Here is a 13,989-nt window from a genome sequence, read left to right as displayed (position 1 = left end):
GGGCGGGTCGAGGATTTCTGGGGAGTGTCAAGGCCGGCCTGGGCTGGTCGAGGTCAGCTGCGGCAGGTCGATATCGGCCCGTCGGGCCGGACGGCTGCGGCCCGTCGAGGTCTGCCAGTCGGCCCATCGGTCCGGTCGGTCATGGCGCCACGACGTTGGCTGGTGGGTGGGTCGGGCCGGTTGGCCGCGGCGTGTCGAGGTCAGCCTGTCGACCGGGGCGGGTCGAGGATAGCCAGGGTGTGTCAAGGTCGGCCGGGGCTGGCCGAGGTCCGCTGCAGCGTGTCGAGGTGGGCCCGTCAGCCGCGGCTCGTTGAGGTCGGCCCGTCAGCCTGTCGGCCACAGCGCCTAGAGGTCGCCCGGTTGGGCCGGTCAGCCGCGGAGGGTCGAGATCGGCCACTCGGCCAGTCTGGCAGGTGTTCTGGGAGCACCCCAGAGCAAACCCCTCTTCTATGGGCTGCACCATCCTGAGTCCCACGCTTGCCTGTGTGGTGCCTATCAGGCCTCTCGCTGCTCCCTGTGCCCCCGAGCACAGCCCGCGGAGACCAGCACTTGAGGCAGTGTTGCCTGCACCTCCCTGACTGCTTACCTAGCCTGTCCTTGCTCAGCTTGTCTAGGAGGAGGTTCAGGGCAGAGGCACTCAGAGGCATCAAGCTACCTTGCAGCAGGTCGTCTTCTCGAAGGCTGAGAGGAGGGTACTAGCACCACTACCTCGGAAAGACGTCAAAGCCCTAGCTGCCTGCAGCCTTGCCTTTGCCCGGCCTCAGCTGCCTGGACACTGCCTGGGCTTCAACAGCCTCACGAGAGCACTTTCGCCATCTGCTGCTTCTCGGCTCTTGCTCTTTGCTGCTGGCTTCCAAAGGCTCCTCTGCCGCTCATCACCCTGGCGGTTCCCTCACCACGCGCACGCTGCCATATGCCCAGCAAGCAGCTGCTGCTCCATGTGGGTGGCCAGCAGAAAGTCGCAAACGCACTCCCCGTGCTTGCAAGAGCACCAAGCTGACGTCCAGACAAACTCCCAAAGCACAGGGGGAGCAGTTCCATCGGGAGCTGTTTCTTGCCTTGCTATTTTTTGCTCGGTAGCAGTGACCTCGTTAGGCACACCGCTCTCTCTTCGAGACTGCAACGGACAAACCCAAAGAGCCACTCAGCGAGCATCATTTCTTTAATAAGGTCTTTCCTGTTTCTAAAAAAGTCGACGAGACACATGTTGTTTCTCAGGGACAAAGCGAATGCCCTCCCTCAGCTGACGCCGGCGCGCTCGCCTCCACCACCAAGACACACGGCCCCAGGATGTCCTCGGGAGCTGCTCGCCGCTGCCGCCGCCGCCCTTGGCTGCTGGGCAAAGGAAAAGGAGGAGCGAGGCCGTCAGCGCTCCATGCCAGTCCCAGCCCTCCAAAGAAAGGCGCGCCCCCAAAGGCTGCAGCCTCAGGGGACCCCCTGCCCTGGGCAACCCCAGCCAGAGCCCCGAGGCGCCTGGCAGGACCACCCAGAAGGGCCCTGGGCACTCTCCGGCCCCGCCTGCACACCCAGCTCTCCCCCAGCTGGCCTGGCATGCAGACGCTTACCTCTGATGCAGCCGGGGGCGGGGGGCCCGCATGCAAACACTGGTGCCATCACCTGTGCACCGCCAAGCCGCTCAGCGCCAGGACGCCCTCGGGAGCTGACCGCTGCCACCACGCTCGTCCGGCATGCAAAGCAAAGCAGCAACAAGACCAGGGGTAGCTGCAGATGGGCCCCAGCCGCCCCAGAAACAAGCAGCCGACCCCCCCTCCCCTCCGTGACACACATTCCCCAGCCCTAGGGGACTCCCTTCCTGCTGCCCTGGGCAACTCCACTGAGGATCCCCCCCGAGGCACCAGCTGGGACCACCCAAAAGGGCCCTGCCACCTCTCCCAAACCTCCCAAGCACCTCCTGCCCACTGGAGCCCAGCACGCAGCCACTTACTGCTCTGCTGCGAAGGGACCCCCTCCACCCCCCACCACCTCCTCCCGGGGCCACACACACCAACGCCAGCGTGCTTGCCTGCACACTGCAGCGCACGGGCCCGGGACATCCTCGGCAGCTGCTCACCGCCACGCTCGGCCGCCGTGCAAAGCAAAGGAGGAGTGAGGCCATCAGCGGCTGCCACCAGGCCACAGCCCCAAGAGACAAGCCCCCTGGGCCCCGACGGCACTCTCATCCTACCCTTGTGGAGGACTCCAGCGAGACCCCTGAGGGGCCAGGCAGCACAAGCCAAAAGGCTCCTCGGGGCTCTCCAACCCCTCCCAAACAGCCCCAACCCTCCGGGGCCTGGCCCGTGGCTGCGTACCTCCGCCATGGCACGCGGCCCCTCCGCACGCCAACACCGGCGCACTCGCCTGCACTGCACTGCAGGGGCCTGGGACGTCCTCGGGAGCTGCTCTCCGCCACCCTCGGCCCCTGCGCAAAGCAAACGACGAGCAAAGCCAGCAGCAGCAGCTGCCAGGCCCCAGGCCCCAAACAACTCCCCACAGCTCCCTCGGCCCCAAGGCCCGCACACAGCTCGGGGCCCCCCACGCTGCACCACGGCAATGACAGTGCTGAGCCCCACGCTAGCTCCCCGGCTGCCCACGAGGACACCAACCTTGCGGCCAGGGGAGCCGCCCTCCACGGCCACCAGAACACACAACTCGCTGCCACCCCGGGCAACGGTGACAATGCCCTCAGCAACAGGCACTACCTCCCCGGCAAGACCAACAAGCGCCCCAGTCCCCCCACCAAACTCTCCCACCGTGGCACCCGCACGCCAAGAAGTAACAATACTGTCACTAGAGAAGATTTAGACAATGCACAAAGTATGTTTTATGTTATTACTCTACTCCAAATATTCTTTCAGAAACATGAACTATTGCATCAAATCAATGTAGGCTTCTGTTTCAATTCTTATGAGTTACTGTCTTACAACTCAGATTGACAAGCAAAGGCTCAGATGATTTGTCAGATTTCAGTGCAACTGTAGGTGTTAACCTACAGTTTTAAACTTCATTTGTCACATTTTAAATTAACAATCTAAGGCTAAAACATTGGATGCCCTATCTTGGTTTCAATTTGGTTTTTAAATTCAGATTGAGATTCTTTGAGACTTTAACAAGGAAAATAAGTCACAGTGTATTCATCTATCTGTGCTGTGCTTGAAGGGGGCAGTCCTGAAGGTGCTCCAAACTCAAAGTTTGCAAGATCTGGCACCTTGCATTTACAACTTCTTGTTGGTAACAAAACCCACCCACCTTAAAATCCTACTTTTTTCTGAAGTAAATCATGGGGCTCTAAGATTTCAGCCCTCATTAATCATCAATATTTTCAGGCCAAGCATCATAAAATTTAAGAAAGCATACAAAAGCCTAGCATTTTTGCATCGCCCAGTGTGATCAACAGAAAGGCATAGCATGTACTCAGCACTTGACCATTACTTTATTTGGAAAAAAATAACATCAGTAAAAGGATAAGGTTTATACAAACACTAACTGTGTTTTTAACAGCAGATCAGCTCCAGCAGCACAGCCTGCCATAGAGCTGGCAGCATCAGACACACAGATCCTTATGTATTGGAAAGGTTTCTATCAAATTACCAGTCCCAGCTGGCATGACAGGCCATTTCAAAAAAAAGAGCGATTAAAGATAATAACCAGAGAATTAGCCAACTTTGGGTTTTAAGTAGTTGTGCTTCTGTCAGGACTTTCTGAAAGCAGCTTAAAAGCTGGGCATCTGGGAAACAGCAGGAAAAGGATGGGACGTAGCAAAGGGAATGTATGCACAGTAATAAAGTTAGGAAGAGTTTAATTGTGAGGGTCAATTCAGATGTGAACTAGCACATGAGTACTAGCACAAGATCATCCTTGATATGTTAGATATCCGAGATTGGTAGGCAATCCCTTAAAAACATGGATGCTCCCATAATTTTATGGTAAGGCACCACAGTCTCAGACAGAGAGAGGAGACACATGCCCTAGCAGTACTAGAGTCTTACTCCAACCCAGACCTAAGTGATACATGAACTACATTGCTTAGCATGACCCCATTAGTCATCTGCCTAGCCTATTAGGTTTCAATTGCATACAAAAAAACTGATGTGAGATGAAAGTTAACACCTTTGTCCAATTTTATGGCAGTCTGCTTTAGCCACTTAATCACTGCAGATAAGGAAAGGACTAAGCAGTTCTGGCTCCATTTTTATCTCGATGCATAGGCTGCAAAAGCTCTGTCACATAATACTGAAGTACCTGCCTCCGTTCACTGATCCTCAGTTATGCCTTATCACAGGAACACAGGAGCAGCGGTCTCTTAAACATGCCTTCTACTAAACTCCAATAGCTAGCATATTATGGCTGATGAGCTTCTGGTAGTACTTGCTCTGTATTCCCAGATCATTTCTAAATTGACCTTGGCAACCAAATTGTTCCTAATTTCATTAACATACAGGTATATACAGTCGAGGCTCAGCCTATTAGAAACATTAATTAAAAATAACATAAATATAAACCTCCGGAGTTGGTGTAGCAACTGCTGTACAGTACAGCACTGTCAAAGTACTTTCACTCAACCCATATATGTATTTAAGTTCATACATATTTTGATCCAGACTCAGCCCACTAGATTATAATGCATACCGGACTCGCTGAAAAAACATTGGGCAACTCAACATAAGCAACGGGGAAAAGAAAGAAGCAACGGGGAAAAGAAAGAAGCAAAAGTGTTCTGGGTAATCTCATCTGTACCTTGAACTGGGTAGTTCTGACTGATATTCAGATAACTTTTAGAGTTACAAGTTCATCCATCCAGAAGCATAAAAATACATTTTGCTGTTAAGGAAAGAATACAAGAACAGAAAAATATTCTTAAATAGACATAACTTCAGATTACCATCTTGTAGTCAGCTTGTTTACAGCTGTGACATTTCTCCAACATACTACTTTGGTCATAATTTTTTCGATCCTGAGGTATCAGTAATAAAACTCCACCTATCATGCAAAACTAGGAACGATTTCTAGATTTGTTTCTGTGATTACATATCTGGAAGCCTCCAGTGTTGAAAAGCTATTTCTACTTGCAAAGTAAACTCTAATTTAACTTCTTAGAGTTATTCACAGTGTAATAGTACAATAGAGAATGTTTCTGCTTGATGAAGGTTAAGGTTGCAGAAATCATCAGACACTGTAAAAACCCACCAATTAGATTATTTTTATATGAAATGGCTCTAATAAATAGCAAGTAAATTACTCTCACGTTCTCAAAATGGTCACCAATCACGAATGTTTGTATTTTCAGTATCTACATTTTTTTAGAGAAAATTCTAATACACAATTTGCCAAAACATTACCCTGCACCCAAAAACAGGCTGGGGAAATAACTAGTTTATTTAAAGCAATTTTCTGAAGACCTTGCAAAAAAGATACGTTGTCAGAGTACAAATCTAAATAGCAGAGCTTGCTTCCTCTGACACTCAACCTCTACGAGCATGGAACTACCACTACATAAAAAGAAAAGGTTAAAAAAATGTAAGACTGCAAAACCTTATTAAAGAGGTAGAGAATTAACATATGCAGTCTTTAAGGACAACACATATGCACTATGAGATCTTCAATGCTCTAGTTTCAGTCTCACTGCCAATTCAAATACAAAACGGAACACAAATCTTGTGTTAGTTGACCTCCACATCACTTCTCCAGTTTCCCTTCTGCCTTTCCTCTGATCTTTAGCCTCCTGTATTTCAGCTAGTTCACTTCCTTTTTTTCCCTCCCTCACCAGCTTCATAATCAATGCAAGTAAGGAGTGGGCTGGGACAGTTTTGACAGCACTGAAAAAAAATAAATCCTTCTTCTCTGAAACCCTGTACAGCAGCCCCAGCACACAGAAAGGGCAACTACCAAGCTGGGCCTCTCCCAAAGCCCAGGAACATGGCATCCTCACCCACACGGCCAGGGTGGACTGGAACAGGTATTCCCTGAAATGTACCTGCAGAGAGCATTTTGCCACCAACCTAAAAGGCTTGAGTGTATTTGCATTCCTGTTATTCCACCACAATTGGGCAGATTTTCACAGGGTATCAAGAGGCATACAGCAGTGATTCCCCTGCAAAATTTCAGTATTATCTATCAAAACAAAGTGCAAGACCAGCATAGCAAAATGTTACTTTCTATTAATTGTGCTCTTAGAAATGACTTAAGTCATCTGCCTTGAAACATACCAAAAATTTTTAACTCAGGACAGACCAAATTTCTTTTTAGAAAGTTCAGAAAAGTTGTGAACACATTGAAGGTAAGTTTCTACAGCATATTCTTTAGAGATCACATGCAAAGACACAGTTACAAATTTTTCCTACAGTATACCAATTATAATTTTGTGTAAAAGAACAGTCATTAAAATTTCATCATTGCTGTAAAACTGAACACAATTCCAGTGGTGCCTATGTACTGAAAGAGATACTGTAATTAGAGCAAATGCTCCATGATTGGTGTTGGGACATAACCAGAGGTTCAGTACACTTAGATATTGTTCCCAAGTTATTTAGACAGCCTGTATTTAGCTACTGTACATCAAGAGCATCAAAGAAATAACACCCAAAGGAAAGCTATTAGCAGACTGCTGAAATTTAAGATTACACTACCTCCAAAGAACATTACAAAATGATTCAGACAGATTCCCCACTGTCAAGAATTAGTTTGTGCTTCTGCAGGCATGAAGTGCAACTCCTCTTCATTCAGCACAGTACATAATATGCTTTACAAAACTAAAGGCTTTCCTAATGCCACTATTTATTTCAAGCACAGAATGATGAAGCATAACAACCTTTAAAATTGTATTTCAAACTATGAGACACTAACAGTGCTGGAAAAGAAAGAGATGAGAAATTTCCATTAAAAAAACTTTCTACTTCAGTTGCCACAAAATATAATCCCAGAGCTCAATCACTGGATGCCACCACTTAAGAAAACAAACATCAAAATTATATATATGAAAAGAAAGGTATTGCTCAGTCCCCTTACGCCTGCTAAAATCTTCCCGTAGTACCTACATCACTGAAGAAAAAATAGTTTTCAGAACAATTCCCCTTCTCCCACATTCATGTTTTAACTCAGCTGGAGAGGAAGTTTTTGATGTTATTAAGTGCAGCTACTTTTTGGTATTAACAAATCTGCATGCTTCTTTCAAAAGTGTTTCAACATCTTCATTATTTTCTTCTGAATTTGGTTCCCAGTCAGAATCATCGTCAGTAGGTTCGCACTCCTCTTCATCATCATCTATAAAGCTGTCATTAAGATCATATTCATTTGGTAAACCATCATTGTTACTGTCTTCCTCCAAAACCCTTTTTCCTGTAGGGAAAAAAAAAAGTAATATATTCTTGAATCATCACTAAAAAAAAAAACAGAAAGACCTTGAAGAGACCATCTAGTTGATCTTTCTCAAGAAGAGGAAAGATCAACTAAAGCACCACAACCAGTTTTGACAATTTTGGAATTTAAGAATCCCACGAAAAGTTGTACCACCTCTCTCAAACATCTACTGCAGTACTTACCTGTCTATCACTTAGAAAGTTTTCCTAAATGACTTTAATACATGTCGCTTTTTACAGTGAAGCCAGAATTTTCTTCCTTTTCTCTTTGCAGTATCTTTTATTTATTTAATATTTCTCCCAAATCCTCTCTTCTCTAGACTACACTACCTTTAATTTACCCCTCAGGTGTCATGCTTTCTGCACATCTGATCTTTGACACTCTTTTCTGGAACCCAAGCCTTTTTGTCCATGTCATTGCCCGTACAGAACTCCAGGTAAGGCACTACCCGTTCTGGGGAGACAAAGATACTACATGGTAAACATACAACCCCTCTGTAAATAAAATACAATATGATTGCTTTCATAACTGCTGTTCTTGTAAAACAGTTAAAAGCACACTAAGTTATCTGTGGTTCTGCAGAAATAGGTCATGGGACTATAATAGATCACAGAAAGGTTGAGGTTGGAAGGGACCTCTGGAGATCATCTAGTCCAACCTCCCTGCTCAAGTAGGGTCCTTGCACAGGATCACGTCCAGGCGGGTTCTGAATATCTCCAGGGAAGGAGGCTCCACAGCCTCTCTGGGCAACCTGTGCCAGGGCTCTGTCACCCTCACAGTCAAGAAGTTTTTCCTCAGCTTCAGACGGAACTTCCTGTGGTTCAGTTTAGGCCCCTTGCCTCTTGTCCTGTCGCTGGGCACCACGGAGAAGAGCCTGGCCACATCCTCTTGACACCCTCCCTTCAGATACTTATATGTATTGATTAGATCCCTCCTCAGTTGTCCCTTCTCCAGGCTCAACGGGCCCAATTCTCCTAGCCTTTCTTCAGAGGAGAGATGTTCCAGTCCCTTCATCATCTTAGTTGGACTCTCTCCAGCAGTGCCATGTCTCTCTTGTACTGGGGAGCCCAGAATTGGACACAGTTCTCCAGGTGTGGCCTCACCAGGGCTGAGTAGAGGAGGAGGATCACTTCCCTCGACCTGCTGGCAACACTCTTCCTAATGCACCCCAGGATCCCATTGGCCTTCTTGGCCACAAGGCCACATTGCTGGCTCATGGTTAACTTGTCCACCACGACTCCCAGGTCCTTTTCTACAGAGCTGGACCTGGGAATCCTAGTGGACAAGTCTTACTGTAGAACTAGTAACTCTGGCAAAATGCTGACTACTTCCATCAAACTATTTATATTTTGCTGTTCTACTACAAATGTTTGAGCATACCATGATGTTTTTCCTCCCCATACTTCAACGCTTTTGGATTTCAGCAGTAAATGATATATTTCCTTTCACGTACTCCCACTCCACCTCTTCCTGCTAAAATTTATTCAGTTCCACAGCTCCCAAAGCAGCTCATTAGGCACAATTCTGCTTTTTCTCTGGTATCACATTGATCAAGATGACCTTGACATTTCTATGAAAGTGCCTGCTCCACACAGGGGAAAAAAGGATTCTGACTATCTCTTTTCAAATAATTATATTTGAAAGTTACATGATTAGCTTGCTAGAAAAACTACAAAAAAAGTTAAGAAAATTCTGTAAAGTCCATAGCCACAGCAGATCATTCATCTAGGCAGTGACAATCCAGTGTGACAATTTAGCGACAATTTAGAAGTGATGATTTAGCAACATCAACTTTGACTCTTTTTGTTTCTTCCTCTACAGCCCGTTCCCAGTGAACTAGCCTTAGATTGTTTCAGAGCATATGCTTCATTCTTTACAGGCTACTTGCAAACCCTCTGGTAGCAATCAGATGCTAAGAACTAAACAAGTCATGTGTCATGCAGTCAACAGCCTTCTTTTTTTGGTTAGTGGAGTTTAAATACATTTATAAGGAACTATCAACTCTGCTGCGCTTAACAGTAAGCAAAGCTGTGCCAAACAGCACGTAATAAAGGTTAATGAAGCCCTGACTGTCTGTAAGACCTTGTGTAGCTCAGTAGGACAGCCTCAAACATGAATGTGCTGAGCCTAACCTTTTACGAGCTTTCTCCTTAAGAGAACTAAGCCAGCCACTCAACAAGATCTGTAAAAAGAATCAGCAAATTAGCAGTATTTCCACTAATGAACTCCCTTTTTTCCCTCATATTACAAGACATCCATTTTTCACTGGTTCTTACTGAAAGGAGTTGAATTTAACACACTGAATTTGACTTCCATGTTAAAGTTTTAAGAGTTTACAACATAAGCACTTTTCCATACATAGTTATTCTCTGCTGTCAACAGTTGGTGGATACTCAGTATCTACCATTCAGGTAAGTAAGGTGCTTTTACGAAATGCACACCTACAATTTAAAAAACTTCAAGATTTGTCTTTAGAGTAAGGAAGACTTTTAGATATAAAAACAGTCCAGTTTGTTTCGTCATAATATCTTAATCACTCATTGTCCTTACAATGCTATTACAATTCTCACCATGTTATAACACACCTTCCAAGAGGGAACAACGACTGAGATGGACTGGTATGCATCGTAAGATGTGGAAAAACATACAGATAGCAACTATGCCTCAAAACAGGCAAGCAGAAAGATACAAACACATTAAGCACTTAATGATAGCAAAAAGTGCACGCTACATAGCGGGGAAATTGGTGGAATGAAATTTCTCAGTGGAAAGTATATGAGCAACCTTTTAAGTCTACCCACACCAGACCTGCAGCTCAAAACAGTTTTTCTATAAAACTAACTACAGCTATTTATACTTATCCTCTTAAGCAGACAGAACTCTCTATATTTTGAGGATTTATTTAGGACGTGTCTGGCCACATCTTGGAGATCTAGAGGAAGACAAGCCTGTCCCCTTTTGTCATGAGCACATGGGACATGCCTTGTTGAGGCCAATGGAAGTGAAGTCTCCATACCACCTGACTTTCAGACTGCTCATTACTCCTAGAAAGTGATTTCTTTTTAAATTTCTCATTAGTCCTAGGAAGTGATCTCTTTTTAAATTCATGCCCCAAATACAGATTCTGTGCAACTATGATAATCTAGTCCTAGACATTAGATACAGTTGCTTTCCCCATGCACATTTTTCTTTAAAGCCTGGAGAGTCAAGAGCGTAAACAACAAACCTGTGGGAAGTCAGTTTACATCTGCTAAACACTCATTCTTTCCCTCCTCCACATTTGCCTGTTTTCCTCCATCTATCCAGTTTCCTCCAAATTCTCCTCTTCCTTACCCCAAGCTCCTTCAAATATCCTCTACACCACTATCACCAGCTCCCTCCCGTATCTCCTCTGCCTTCTCTCCACAGGACCTGACAGTCCCCACCATATCCTCTAATTTTGTCTTCCGAGAGCTAGAAGAGACAGCACACGTGACAAACAATCCCGAGTTACATGCATGCTGATTGCTGACAATCCACCTCTTGGTGGATCAACAGGTCAGACAGAATTGAGCCACTCCAACTGCTCTCCTCACTGAACATGCTGACAGAGTCTCCTTATTTTATAAACCACCACTTTTCATGAAACTTTGAGGCCTCAGAGATACTGTGTTCTTAAATCTCTAATGAATTTGGTTGCAGAGAGTCAAAACTGCAAGGACAATTAAAAGTAATCACATCTGCTTCCTTTTCATCAGGAAGTGGCATGCAATGTGGAATCCACAGATTACTTCTGGCTGTCCGCAAAAGCTAAGGAAAAAAATAACCCCCAAATATACACGTTACTAAGCATGATAATGCTCTCCGGGGCCTTCCATGGAGGTCTGGTACTTCCAGTGAAAAAGTCTTTACTGATTCTCAAATAAAAATAGCTTTTAAATCACAGAATCGTTGAGGTTGGAAGGGACCTCTGGAGATCATCTAGTCCAATCGCCCCGCTCAAGCAGGGTCACTTAGAGCACGTTGCCCAGGATTGCATCCAGAAGACTTTTGAATATCTCCAGGGACAGAGACTCCACAACCATCATTTGCATAATCAAATCAAGCTAAACATTTGTAAACGGGGAACAGAAAAAAATAGTAATATTGACTGGACAGAGAGGGACAGCTGAGTAATACACTATACGATTCTACATGGTATTTAATAGCCTTAAATCTGGCTAACTTATTTTAAGGAATTAAAAATACTTACTAGATAGACCAAAAGGCTGTCAAAGTTCAGAACAGTTCTTATACGTAACAGTTAAATATCTTTACAAGAATAAGGGATAGATTTTAGATAATGGGTAATATAACAAATAGCAATTTTCTAATGAAGTTCTCACAAAAATTGAGAACAGAAAAAAAACCTGTCCACCATTATATATTCCGTAAGCTAGAGATAAGCATCCATTATATCAATTCTGTGATGCCACTGCCAGTTCTAATTTAAGTGCTTCACAGCAAGCACAGCTGTGATGCTGGTAAAAAGCTCGTTTTTAAATTGTTTTAGAAAGAATAGGAAGCTTCACACACACAGAAGCTGACACAAAAAGTCTGGAAACAGACCTGCAGGATTTTAAACAGGTGGCTATGCATATGCAACACATGAATTAACATCGCTGGCAGCAGCAAAACAAGCTAGGTACACTGCCAACAAATAGAAGAGATATTCATATACAGTCAATATCAATATCTTATCTGAAACACTGATACCCCATAGTTAGTGTAAGAAAAGCTCATCAGCACATGCACAAATGTTACATGAAAGTCCTTTAGAGATCAACACAATGCAAAAGGAATATTCAATGCTTCAGGAGCAATCAATCCTTAGGGAGCAACCTTAAGTTGCTGTGGATGAAACGTTGAGTCCTTTAGTCCTGCTATGATCCCTATGCAACAAAGTGCTAGTTGATACAGCCACATATGTCTTTCCAACTGAAAGGGTACTCTCTTCTCTTTTTTCTTGGCCTCTGTCCAGAGAACTGCAGGTATGCTCATCAAGGAAGCCCGGTAAAAGTTCAATGTCAGCACCACGACTTACAAAAGTAAGCAGGATCCTACTCAAATAAAATAATGACATTCTCTTCAAGTAAGTATCATCAAGTACCTCCAGCACTGTCAAGTGCCTGAAAAACAAAGCAAATCACTTATGTCCCATGCGGATGTGCCTATTCAGAAATTCAGAACACACTAACCATTCTTTGAAGTTCTCTGTCGGGTTCTTCTTTCAGTTACTAAAGAAAAGAACATTATTAGTCAGCATAGAGTACAAGCTAGCAGTAGTATTATTCATTGAGGTTGCTAAAATAAAAGACTGATATTTTAAAGCAAATGCTGCAATGACTGTGCCATATTTACAAGCACAAAAACCTCAAAAATGTTGTTCCATACTGAGTGATCCCTGAGAGATTCCCCAAGTAAACTTTTCATATAATTATAAACAATGCCACCCCTAGCTGTAATGTCATTAAGACTGATATTTTCATTTTAAAGTACTGCAAAACATTTAAATGTTTTACACTGTTGCTTCAATAAGTGTAATTTTTCCTTAACAACTTCATAATCCAGATTGTTTCAAGTACAATGTCATTATGCTTCCATAACTGTTCTGCTCTGAAGTCTTGTTTATTGCATTGGACTTTTAAGCAGGAAAAAAACAACCCCAAAAGCAATAATCAAGAAAAAGTACTAAAAATATATCAAAGTGCCTCTTTGAATTCTTAAAGAATAGACAAATTGCAAACAGCATATTCCCTTGTTTTTTTCCAGCAAATCCAATTACTGGAATACGAAACACTAGAAAAATTTTAAAATAAAAACTTAGATTCAGTTTTGATTATATTCCCCCCAAACCTCAAGAGAACACACACGCAAAAAACGATGTGGCTTAAGAATAGAATCACCGATTCAGAAAAAAATCCAGAGATTCTTGCAATTTTTGCTTTAGAGCATTACAAGACTTAAATGTTTACCTCAGGATTTCCTAACAAAAAATATATATAAATAAATAAAAAGAGCACATGAAGTCTTAAGATATGAATCTTTGGAGTTAAAATATAAAATATTGCTGTACACACAACGCTCAATGTTACGCTATGTAGAGGTGAGGAATACTGTAGAAATAATTTACCACAGTACCCATTCTAAAAGTTAAAATATACTTCAGTACCTTTAATACCAAAATACATTCCTTGTTTTCATTTTATCACTACAGCTCCAAATGGGGAGAGGGCAATACAAGTTAGGCAATATCACAGTATGTCAGTTTTATTTTCAATAAAAATGACTAAGCTTATGCAAATATCCACTTGCCATCTGATATTTTTGTCCATAAAATAGGAGATATAAGCATATAAACTATGTCAATATCCTCTGAGCCAGCTTATCTCACTTCAGCTGAAAAGCATCTGAAAAAGCAAGTGCAAGCTTGAAGTGGCCAAGTAATCTTCCTTAGCACAGACAAGGGCAAAACTTCAAGCAAAGGAAGGAGCAAGAATGTAGCTTACTCTGTGTTATGCTGCAAATACAGCAATTTTCACTTACAATAGCTGAAAGTATTTTATTCCAAATTTTTTGTATGCATTTGTGGGGTTTGGTTTCCCCCTGCCCTGCTCT

At 43.9% G+C, this 13,989-nt stretch overlaps 1 protein-coding gene across 7 annotated transcripts in view; it reads right to left on the bottom strand.

Annotated features, from left to right (window-relative positions):
- Positions 1-3,411: 3,411 nt before the first annotated feature.
- APLF (aprataxin and PNKP like factor) overlaps positions 3,412-13,989 on the bottom strand; it is a 36,586-nt gene continuing 26,008 nt past the window's right edge. For 6 of the 7 annotated variants that reach the window (XM_068940750.1, XM_068940753.1, XM_068940752.1 and 3 more), the window contains 2 exons: positions 12,570-12,608; positions 3,412-7,332 (listed from right to left, as the gene is read on the bottom strand). In XM_068940750.1, coding sequence (XP_068796851.1) covers positions 7,130-7,332; positions 12,570-12,608 — 242 coding nt within the window. In that variant the 3' untranslated portion in view covers positions 3,412-7,129. The remainder of the gene's footprint in view (positions 7,333-12,569; positions 12,609-13,989) is intronic. The other variant, XM_068940756.1, reaches the window with a different exon arrangement.

The sequence above is a fragment of the Struthio camelus genome, chromosome 3, assembly GCF_040807025.1.
Source record: "Struthio camelus isolate bStrCam1 chromosome 3, bStrCam1.hap1, whole genome shotgun sequence".
In the NCBI taxonomy this organism is placed as follows: domain Eukaryota; kingdom Metazoa; phylum Chordata; class Aves; order Struthioniformes; family Struthionidae; genus Struthio; species Struthio camelus.
Note: the sequence above shows the minus strand (reverse complement) of the source record. Positions and strands in the feature narration are given on the sequence as shown.